The following is a 12,641-nucleotide window of genomic DNA, read 5'->3' on the forward strand; positions in this document are numbered from 1 at the left end:
CAGATAACCCTTATGAGTGGTACACTGCAACCCATTACACAATACCTCAGATAACCCTTATGAGTGGTACACCGCAACCCATTATACAGTACCTCAGATAACCCTTATGAGTGGTACACTGCAACCCATTACACAATACCTCAGATAACCCTTATGAGTGGTACACCGCAACCCATTATACAGTACCTCAGATAACCCTTATGAGTGGTACACTGCAACCCATTATACAGTACCTCAGATAACCCTTATGAGTGGTACACCGCAACCCATTATACAGTACCTCAGATAACCCTTATGAGTGGTACACTGCAACCCATTACACAATACCTCAGATAACCCTTATGAGTGGTACACTTTAACCCATTATACAATACCTCAGATAACCCTTATGAGTGGTACACCGCAACCCATTACACAATACCTCAGATAACCCTTATGAGTGGTACACTGCAACCCATTACATAATACCTCAGATAACCCTTATGAGTGGTACACCGCAACCCATTATACAGTACCTCAGATAACCCTTATGAGTGGTACACTGCAACCCATTACATAATACCTCAGATAACCCTTATGAGTGGTACACCGCAACCCATTATACAGTACCTCAGATAACCCTTATGAGTGGTACACTGCAACCCATTATACAGTACCTCAGATAACCCTTATGAGTGGTACACCGCAACCCATTATACAGTACCTCAGATAACCGTTATGAGTGGTACACTGCAACCCATTATACAGTACCTCAGATAACCCTTATGAGTGGTACACTGCAACCCATTACACAATACCTCATATAACCCTTATGAGTGGTACACCGCAACCCATTATACAGTACCTCAGATAACCCTTATGAGTGGTACACTGCAACCCATTATACAGTACCTCAGATAACCCTTATGAGTGGTACACCGCAACCCATTATACAATACCTCAGATAACCCTTATGAGTGGTACACCGCAACCCATTATACAGTACCTCAGATAACCCTTATGAGTGGTACACTGCAACCCATTACACAATACCTCAGATAACCCTTATGAGTGGTACACCGCAACCCATTATACAGTACCTCAGATAACCCTTATGAGTGGTACACTGCAACCCATTACACAGTACCTCAGATAACCCTTATGAGTGGTACACCGCAACCCATTATACAGTACCTCAGATAACCCTTATGAGTGGTACACTGCAACCCATTACACAGTACCTCAGATAACCCTTATGAGTGGTACACTGCAACCCATTACATAATACCTCAGATAACCCTTATGAGTGGTACACTGCAACCCATTACACAGTACCTCAGATAACCCTTATGAGTGGTACACCGCAACCCATTATACAATACCTCAGATAACCCTTATGAGTGGTACACCGCAACCCATTATACAGTACCTCAGATAACCCTTATGAGTGGTACACCGCAACCCATTATACAGTACCTCAGATAACCCTTATGAGTGGTACACTGCAACCCATTATACAGTACCTCAGATAACCCTTATGAGTGGTACACCGCAACCCATTATACAGTACCTCAGATAACCCTTATGAGTGGTACACCGCAACCCATTATACAGTACCTCAGATAACCCTTATGAGTGGTACACTGCAACCCATTATACAGTACCTCAGATAACCCTTATGAGTGGTACACCGCAACCCATTATACAGTACCTCAGATAACCCTTATGAGTGGTACACCGCAACCCATTACACAATACCTCAGATAACCCTTATGAGTGGTACACTGCAACCCATTATACAATACCTCAGATAACCCTTATGAGTGGTACACCGCAACCCATTACACAATACCTCAGATAACCCTTATGAGTGGTACACCGCAACCCATTATACAGTACCTCAGATAACCCTTATGAGTGGTACACCGCAACCCATTACACAATACCTCAGATAACCCTTATGAGTGGTACACCGCAACCCATTATACAATACCTCAGATAACCCTTATGAGTGGTACACCGCAACCCATTATACAGTACCTCAGATAACCCTTATGAGTGGTACACTGCAACCCATTACACAGTACCTCAGATAACCCTTATGAGTGGTACACCGCAACCCATTATACAGTACCTCAGATAACCCTTATGAGTGGTACACCGCAACCCATTACCTCAGATAACCCTTATGAGTGGTACACCGCAACCCATTATACAGTACCTCAGATAACCCTTATGAGTGGTACACTGCAACCCATTACACAGTACCTCAGATAACCCTTATGAGTGGTACACCGCAACCCATTATACAGTACCTCAGATAACCCTTATGAGTGGTACACCGCAACCCATTACACAATACCTCAGATAACCCTTATGAGTGGTACACTGCAACCCATTATACAGTACCTCAGATAACCCTTATGAGTGGTACACTGCAACCCATTATACAGTACCTCAGATAACCCTTATGAGTGGTACACCGCAACCCATTACACAATACCTCAGATAACCCTTATGAGTGGTACACCGCAACCCATTATACAGTACCTCAGATAACCCTTATGAGTGGTACACCACAACCCATTATACAATACCTCAGATAACCCTTATGAGTGGTACACTGCAACCCATTATACAGTACCTCAGATAACCCTTATGAGTGGTACACCGCAACCCATTACACAGTACCTCAGATAACCCTTATGAGTGGTACACTGCAACCCATTACACAATACCTCAGATAACCCTTATGAGTGGTACACCGCAACCCATTATACAGTACCTCAGATAACCCTTATGAGTGGTACACCGCAACCCATTATACAGTACCTCAGATAACCCTTATGAGTGGTACACTGCAACCCATTATACAGTACCTCAGATAACCCTTATGAGTGGTACACCGCAACCCATTACACAATACCTCAGATAACCCTTATGAGTGGTACACCGCAACCCATTACATAATACCTCAGATAACCCTTATGAGTGGTACACTGCAACCCATTACATAATACCTCAGATAACCCTTATGAGTGGTACACCGCAACCCATTATACAGTACCTCAGATAACCCTTATGAGTGGTACACCGCAACCCATTATACAGTACCTCAGATAACCCTTATGAGTGGTACACCGCAACCCATTACATAATACCTCAGATAACCCTTATGAGTGGTACACCGCAACCCATTATACAGTACCTCAGATAACCCTTATGAGTGGTACACTGCAACCCATTACATAATACCTCAGATAACCCTTCATGGGTGGCAGACAAAAACCCGGTACACTATACCTCAGCTAATCCGTCATAGGCGGTAGACTATATCTCAGCCAACCCGTTAAGGGCGATAAACTAAGTAACAAGGCTCAAGAGTCAAATCCTGGTCATTTCATGTTCATGAATGTTGCATTTTACCTAATGAAACCCATTGCGCGTGGTAACTAAAAAGTCTACTTTACGTCAGGATACACATTACGGGCTGTAACTGTAGAAACAATGTAGCTTTATTCACGTCAGCGGAATTTAGCAAAACAAGGTCGATTTATTCACATCCTTGTTATTTCATTTTCGTGTATTGCACTTGATTTCAGTATGAATCACATGATTATGAAGGCATAAATGTATGAAAGAGAGTATTATTTGAAATGTATGTATTGTAGTTCTATCCTTGTGATGTATTACATCATGTTTTTGTGGACCCCAGTAAGAGCAGTAGCTAATGGAGATGCTAATAAAATAATAAATACCACTGACAGATCTTTTTTTAAACAATGATGATAAAATGTGGGTTTAAAAATGAAGTTTAGTCATTCATTTAATCAGATTTTTTTTATTTTTTAAACAGGACATGGGCATGAGTCCTCTGGTTATAGGTGCCGGTTTGGAGAAGAGTTTCAGACGGTTTCTATACAGATATCCACACATTTAACAATTTGGATGGATGGACAAGGAGTTACAGATTATAGATATGCCATCAGTAACAGGATTTTCCCCTGAAACAAGTATTCTACAAAAATGTCACCAGTTATTTCCCAGGCACCGCATTGTAGCCTTCTAGAACGCCCATGAGCGACGTCAAATATAGGGCTATAACTATTTGAAGTATCCATTTACCTCTAAGAATTCAAAGCAATTGGTAATTACCTAGTACAGATCTTGGATAGAAAATGCAGGTTCTCCTTCAACTGGTTCTCCTACAACATATCAACTTGCCTTTCAACTTGCCTTTCTATGTGGCATTTTTGAAAAGGCTAATAACTCAGATTCATTATATAATGTTAATTAGCATAAGAAGTTCATAGATACTTATGACAAGTCTTATGATGCATTTCAAAGGGTCATAATGCATTACATCTGAATGCCTTCTCAACATTTAATTCACAATCAAATCCTGTACAGGTAGTTTATTTAGAAAAAAGTGCTCCAATGAAAACTGATAAGGGAAACATCTAAATCATCTTTCCCAACATAGTCTCTCGCACAGTGAGAAAGCGTGTACATCAAATTTTAACACAGTGATGTTCTTGAAGTCTCAGATACCGAGCTCTGGCTACTGCCAGTGAGACTGTCACAGTTGTGTCCCTCTTGGCACTCATGCTTCAAACAGGAAGGTTCCGGCAGATGACAGAGATGCGGCGATGGCGGGGCACTCTCTGTCCAGAGAAAATAGACTCATCATCTTTAAGGATCTCATGGGTGAACTTATATCTGGCCTGGTCCCTGGAAGGATGCATGAAAACAATGTCATCAGTCATTCACCACACAAGCACAATGTGTGAAATGCCAGGAGCTGTATCAAGTGTTTCAGAGTATGAGTGCCGATTTAGGATCAGTTTAGCCTTTAAGATCATAATGAATATATGGACCAGTGTTGGTCAATTCCAACTTCATTTGAAATTCCAATGAATTCACTCATGAAGTAGATAATTTACTGTACGTTGAATTCAATTTGAATGTCAACAACCTTCAAGTTATGGAATTAAATTGGAATTAGACTGTTGGAATTGTGAAAAAAAGTAATCTTTGGAATTTAATTGGAATTCAATATTTGTAAAATTCCCAGTTAATAGAATTAATGTACTTAGTATAAAAATGGACTGCTTTTTTTTGAATATACTGTTGAAGTCGGAAGTTTACATACCTTAGCCAAATACATTTAAACTCAGTTTTTCACAATTCCTGACATTTAATCCTAGTAAAAATTCCCTGTCTTAGGTCAGTTAGGATCACCACTTTATTTTAAGAATGTGAAACGTCAGAATAAAAAGAGAGAGAATTATTTATTTCAGCTTTTATTTCTTTCATCACATTCCCAGTGGGTCAGAAGTTTACATACACTCAATTAGTATTTGGTAGCATTGCCTTTAAATTGTTTAACTTGGGTCAAACGTTTTGGGTAGCCTTCCACAATAAGTTGGGTGAATTTTGGCCCATTCCTCCTGACAGAGCTGGTGCAACTGAGTCAGATGGCCACTCCAATACCTTGACTTTGTTGTCCTTAAGCCATTTTGCCACAACTTTGGAAGTATGCTTGGGGTCATTGTCCATTTGGAAGACCCATTTGTGACCAAGCTTTAACTTCCTGACTGATGTCTTGAGATGTTGCTTCAATATATCCACATAATTTTCCTACCTCATGATGCCATCTATTTTGTGAAGTGCACCAGTCCCTCCTGCAGCAAAGCACCCCCACAACATGATGCTGCCACCCCGTGCTTGACGATTGGGATGGTGTTCATCGGCTTGCAAGCCTCCCCCTTTTTCCTCCAAACATAACGATGGTCATTATGGCCAAACAGTTCTATTTTTGTATCATCAGACCAGAGGACATTTCTCCAACGAGTACGATCTTTGCCCCCATGTGCAGTTGCAAACCTTAGTCTGGCTTTTTTATAGAGGTTTTGGAGCAGTGGCTTCTTCCTTGCTGAGCGGCTTTCAAGTTATGTCAATATAGGCCTTGTTTCACTATGGATATAGATACTTTTGTATCTCTTTCCTCCAGCATTTTCACAAGGTCCTATGCTGTTGTTCTGGGATTGATTTGCACTTTTCGCACCAAAGTACGTTCATCTCTAGGAGACAGAACACGTCTGCGTGGTCCCATGGTGTTTATACTTGCGTACTATTGTTTGTACAGATGAACGTGGCATCTTCAGGCGTTTGGAAATTGCTCCCAAGGATGAACCAGACTTGTGGAGGTCAATTTTGTTTTGGAGGTCTTGGCTGATTTCTTTTGATTTTCCCATGATGTCAGGCAAAGAGGCACTGAGTTTGAAGGTAGGCCTTGAAATGCATCCACAGGTACACCTCCAATTGACTCAAATGATGTCAATTAACCAATCAGAAGCTTCTAAAGCCATGACATCATTTTCTGTAATTTTCTAAGCTGTTTAAAGGCACAGTCAACTTAGTGTATGTAAACTTCTGATCCACTGGAATTGTGATACAGTGAATTACAAGTGAAATAATCTGTCCGTAAACAATTGTTGGAAAAATTACTTGTGTCATACACAAAGTAGATGTCCTAACCTACTTGCCAAAACTATAGTTTGTTGACAAGAAATTTGTGGAGTGGGTATGTTTTATTGATTCCAACCTAAGTGTATGTTAACTTCCGACTTCAACTGTAAATCATTTAAACTACTAGGCTACCTGAACAGTGACATGGCCATGGGGAATTTAATGATCTCAAGTCAAATACTTACCTGGAATTTGATATTAAATTAATGGAATATAGAGGGAGAGGGAATTGAAATACTGTAGAATTGAATTTGTGGAATTAACCCCAACACGGACAGGGGAGGACCTGATCCTAGATTAGCACTCCCACTCTGAGATGTTTCATAGTTGAAGCATAAGACCCCAGGTCATCTGACCTGGCGGACCTCTGGGCCCTCATAAGGATAGTTATAGGCTATAGGAGGCGTTCAGTCAGAGTGTACCAACATGGAGGTAACATAGAACAATTAAGTAAACCACTTCATGTTCTTGTTCTCCACAGGAGATACTGTGGGTTTGTTTAGTGCAGACTCTCATTAGGGTATTTACTCAGTTGCTCTTTCCCATGTCAAATAAATCCATAGAATCGTTTTGAGTAGTAAAAACCTACCGTAGGCCTACCAGGTAGACTACAGTGATTACAGTGTATGCGCAGGTGGTTGTTTGTAAACAATGAAAGACAGAATGTTGCTATGGCAGGTCTTATTGGGTCCTTACCTGAGTATGTAGACAGAGCGACGGGGCAGAAACAAGTTCAGCCATTCAGCGGGTTCATCCTCCCTCACCAAGCGCATCACACTGTCTGACAACAAACTCAGCCCTGCTATAGTGCTGCCACAGAACTGACAGAGGAGAGGAAGGGAAAGAAAGGGTCAGGGAGACAGTGAAAGAGAAAGGCAGGATGTAAGATAAAAAAAAACAAGGGTGAGGGGGGATGAGAGAATGACCGAGTTCCAAACAACATTGTAAAAGAAATATCACTTTTGCCAAAAAAGTATTCACATTGTGCCCAGTCAATAATCATGCACACAGAACACCATGTTCCAAATTTATCTTGCCTTTCATCTCAGGTTAATATGAGAGCCGTCTACCTACCTTGACACTGTCGATGTGTGGTTTGATGTATCCAGCCTTGTCAAGGTCCAGGACATGCACAGGGCCTAGGAGAGGGCTGCCCTCAGAGAAAGCCACAGCTCGGAGGCGATCGATCACCCCCTCACACACCGCTCCCCACTGAGCACGCTCTGTCTCCCGGTAACCATGAATCGCCTGGTGAGCACAATGTTGAAAGAATGAATGAAACAATGTAATTAAATGTTGGTAGGGGCCTCAAGGGAGTGATCATTGTCAACAGGGGTGGGATTGTGGAGGGGGACTGGGTTCCAGGAGTGAAATTATTTGGATAATTTACATTGATTTCAAGGATTTTACATAATCGGAGAGTGATTTTATTTTCCAATTTTCATCCCTGATTGCCAACAAACACTGTTCTGGGCTTGGTTTCCCAAAAGCATTTTAAGGCTAAGTTCATCGCTAGAACGTTTGTGGGAGCATCATTAAATTTCAGAGCTGTTCCCCAAAACCATCGTCACTAAAGTTGCAATTGAAAACGCGTGTCATTTACCGACTGCCTCAGACCACTCGTAGATCAGCTAAGTGCGTCGTTGGAAGATTTTTCGCCCTCTCGGCGTCAAACATAGAATCAAGCTGTTTATCCGTCTCGCTGTGAACGCCGATTACTTCGGAACGAAGTTGACTACAAATACAAAGTTGCCAATTTCTTTGCAGTTGTTTCAAACAAGCAAAGGATAAAAATATGCTTCAAATAAAAACCGAGATGACTGCATTAATAGGCTACAGTAGGATATAGGCTACAAAGGCCAGTGGAGGCTTCTCAGAGGAGGACCATCCTGCTCAGTGAATTTCATAAAAATACAAATAGTGAAACATTAAAAAAGTGATCCTTTTTAGATAAAACTATACTAAATATACCCACGTCACCAAATAATTGATTAAAACCCACTGCTTTACAATGAAGGTCTACAGTAGCCTCAACAGCACTCTGTAGGGTAGCACCATGGTGTAGCCAGAGGACAGCTAGTTTCCGTCCTCCTCTGGGTACATTGACTTCAATATAAACCGAGGAGGCTCATGGTTCTCACCCCGTTCTTAGAATTACACAGTAATTATGACAACCTCCAGAGGACATCCTCCAACCTATCAGAGGACTTGCAGCATGAACTGACATGTTGTCAACCCAATCAAAGAATCAGATAATTAATCTTGTACTGAAAGCATAAACTCCAGCTAGCTATCACAGCAGTGCATAAAATGTGGTGGGTAGTTGACTCAAAGAGAGAGAAAGCAACCGTTGAACAGTTTTGAATAAATACATTAGTTTAAAAATGAAGAGAGAGCTAGCTATCCTTGATATTTTTTTCACTTTCACTTAGCTAGCTAGTTTAGCCTACTCAAAACACCCAGCTCAGACAGAGAGGGATGCTATGTTAGATAGCTGGCTATGGCTATTCAAAACTGTATGATTGTAATGGCTTTACTAACGCGTTAGTTCTCGTAGCTATGTTGACTATGACGTTAGCTAATATGGTGACAACGATGTAGGCTGAGTGTAGCGGTTAGCAGTTATGATATGAAGGTTTGGCTTAAGTTTTTTTGCCTGGTCAGACAGCTGATTTGTTGTGCACTGAAGTCCACAAGGGAAAAGGTGAGAGGAGGAGAAGGTGTAGAAGTGAGAAGGAATTATACAAAAGCAAAGTGATCACGCTGTTTGTATGTGGCTGCGATCAAAGTGAACCGGGATCAGGGGTGTATTCATTAAAACACTTTTCTTAAATGGGAGCAAAAGGAACTGGGATGAACATACCTGAATTTGTCCAAAATAAACATTTGTTTGCAACTGTTGAACTAATGATTACACCCTAGATCAGCTAGATGCAGGCAAGAGTATGCAAGGCAGTATTGAATGTGTCATTGTCTGTCACCTTGACTACTAAAATTTATCTCGAGCTGTGCACCTACGTTTTCAACTTTCATTCAGAGAATAGATTGTAGCAACCTCATGATGGGTATAGGGAAAATCATGTAGTAGCCTAAACCTATCAATGTTATTTTGAGCTGGGTGAATGGAATATGAATGACAGTCAATAATCAACCTCCCTCATAAAACAGCACCGACCACCACTGACATAAATATTTTATTCATGTTGAAATCTATTTTATTTTCAGTAAATTGAGTTCTATTTTGCTAATTGTAGGCTACACTGTCTGTTATTTTTGCCTCAATATATACTGAACAAAAATATAAAACGCAACATGCAACAATTTCAAAGATTTCCGACGTTGAAGGCAGCTTATGGTAGAGAAATGAGCATTAAATTATTTGGCAACAGCTCTGGTGGACATTCCTGCAGTCCGCATGCCAATTACACTCCCAATCAAAACTTGAGATGCCTGTGGCATTGTGTTGTGTGACAAAACTGCACATTTTATAGTGGCCCTTTATTGTCCCCAGCACAAAGTGCACCTATGTAAAGATCATGTTGTTTAATCAGCATCTTGATATGCCACAACTGTCAGGAGGATAGATTATCTTGGCAAGTAAATGCTCACTAACAGTGATGTAAACAAATTTGTGCACAAACATTTTGAGAAGCTTTTTGTGCGTTTGGAACATTTCTAGGAATTTATATTTCAGCTTATGAAACATGGGACCAGCACTTTACATGTTGGGTTTATATTCTTGTTCAGTGTATTTCATGATGTGTAACATGTGCAATGATGTGCCAAATCTGTGATTTAGTGCATAAATATTGGGTAAGTATTAGAATAAGCAGCATCAATATTTGCCATATAGGCCTAGGTGATAATATTGTAATGAAACAGGCAGGGAGCAGGTCTCGAACCCTCGACCTTCTAGCCCGAAGTCCAGCGCGCTATCGACTGTGCCGCAAAAGCATGCTCGTGCGGCAGGGTCAATTTCCGCGCTTATAAATCTAAGGTCATTACAATATTTATCTGAAGCTAATCAGTATTGTGGAATAATTCTAAAGTAAAGGTGATATTTGAATGGAGCAAGCTGATTCGAGATCACCGCTAGCTTTTTTTTAATCTCAAACATATCAGTATCAACAAACGATCCAACGATGCACTTGGCAAACGTTCTTTCTGCATGGTGTTTTGGGAAACGTATGTTACATCTTCGGCCGATGCATCGTTAAAACACGCATAAGCATAAATTGCATTGTTATTGGGAAACCGGGAACTGACTGTTCAATTTAAATTAAGATATATTCAACTTGTAATGTATGATGACGATAATTAATAGCCTAACAATTCAAATATGAGACTTTACAGCATCTAGTATAGTATGGATATTTATGTTATTGCTGCCGCTGTTTTTTTCTCTGCATGTTTATCGGTGAAATATAAGACTACAAAGCATTTGCATGATGCCAATAGGGGAATTAATCAAAAGAGCTCCTCCGTACATACTGTAGCAGCCCCTCTGAGTGTCGGCTGGAGCTGAGGACGTGCAGCAGCTTTATCTAACTAACGTTAACGTGAGTGTGAGTTGGACACTTCTTTGTAGTCAACAAGCAAGGTCTATTTACAACTTACATCGTCCCAGTGGTCGAACTCGTATCGTTTCTTCCTCAGCCCAGGCTCGAGTTCTTTCATGAGAGCACCCTCCTCTTCCTCACTTATGAACTCCGTCCTCACCTCCACCTGACCGCGAAGGCTCTGGACCAACTCCCCGGTCGAACCGCAGACTAGTTGGTTATCTCTGAACTGCAGGCCGCTGTTCTTAGAAGCTCCGGAGCAACTCGCTGCCGAACTTAGACATGATGTGGGAGTGTACAGAGGCCGTTTATGAATACGTCTGGCAACTGTAATCAGCAGTCTCATGCTTCATTAAATACAATTATTTATGTAGACTGTCAGATTTGCTAAATTAAGCTATGCTTTGTTGTCTGGTGGCACAGAAGTCAGGTCACGAAGAAGAGCGACATTTTGAAAACGCACTGCATTGTGGGAGTTGTATTGTCGTCACACTTCAATAAATAAAAAAAGCCTGCCTAGGCCTAAAATAACAAGCTATTAACCTTTTCACTGAAATTACAACAGGATTCTGTGTTATCCATGTCAAATGCATAAATGCTACATAAATAAGGAATGTATAAGTCTTTTTAAATCAAATAGATTGTCTTACAAGAACGGTACTTTACTAAGCCTAATGCTGTGAGCTCTTTTATTGTCTTTTAGGTGTTGTCTTTTTCTCACTAGGCTATGCCTATGCTATCTTTATAGGTCATGCCAGAGCTATACAGTTAGAGGCTATGTAAATATGCCATTACTTTCCATATCTACATATGGCTCTGGGTCGTGCTAACTTTGTGAAGCATGACCTACGCTCATAAAATCCCAACGTCTCTTACATGGTTGACTTCCCCACCATAGCCTCTCTGTGAACTACTTTCATCTATCTTGCACAATGGGGGTGATGATATGGGTGTGGAGGACTGATTGATATGAGTTGTGGCGTTTAACACTCTACACAGCTAACTCAGCATAGGTATGTACATGTATGCGGAAACTTTAGAACACTGTTTTTCAACTAATTGCTGCTGTACAAACACATGGAAATGATTGACGAGGCAAACTAGTCTCCAATTATGCAACAAAATAAATAGAAAGGTTAAACAGGTTCTCTGGTGGGCCTCAGACAAACTAAAGCCAACCGTATATAGTTCATTGTTGATGCATCCCCCTGCCATTACTCAACAGAGGACATAATTATAGCCTAGTCAGGTGGGGTTTTGTTGAGGACAGTCATGCAGCTTACTACAACCCTCCCAACCATCACTTTGAGTGACTAGGACCTTCAACCGTGTGAATCAAGGATTCTTGAATGTCGGGACAATCCTTCTCTGGCAGGGAAACTTTATTGTTATAGTAAAAAAAAAAAAGCAAAAACATTATTTGAGCATAAAAATCTAATTTAGAGGTATTTTATAAAGGAAAACATTTGTTTTTTGGAATTTTGTAAATAATTTCATTATTAATTTCCAAGCCTGGAAATGCCCTTGTCCGGATCAAAGGATCTCAATTTCAAACTCTACAAAAAAGTTTTT

General features: G+C 40.8%; 1 protein-coding gene across 1 annotated transcript; it reads right to left on the reverse strand.

Moving 5' to 3' along the window:
* Positions 1-3,809: 3,809 nt before the first annotated feature.
* Positions 3,810-11,527, reverse strand: LOC120034136 (alpha-ketoglutarate-dependent dioxygenase alkB homolog 7, mitochondrial-like). The gene is made up of 4 exons (XM_038980579.1): positions 11,128-11,527; positions 7,585-7,758; positions 7,207-7,331; positions 3,810-4,710 (listed from the first exon to the last, which is right to left on the reverse strand). The coding sequence occupies exons 1-4, from the start codon at positions 11,413-11,415 to the stop codon at positions 4,590-4,592; spliced, it is 708 nt and encodes a 235-aa protein (XP_038836507.1). The 5' UTR covers positions 11,416-11,527; the 3' UTR covers positions 3,810-4,589.
* Between the last annotated feature and the right edge of the window lie 1,114 nt (positions 11,528-12,641).

The sequence above is a fragment of the Salvelinus namaycush genome, chromosome 41 (assembly GCF_016432855.1).
Source record: "Salvelinus namaycush isolate Seneca chromosome 41, SaNama_1.0, whole genome shotgun sequence".
Taxonomy (NCBI): Eukaryota; Metazoa; Chordata; class Actinopteri; order Salmoniformes; family Salmonidae; genus Salvelinus; species Salvelinus namaycush.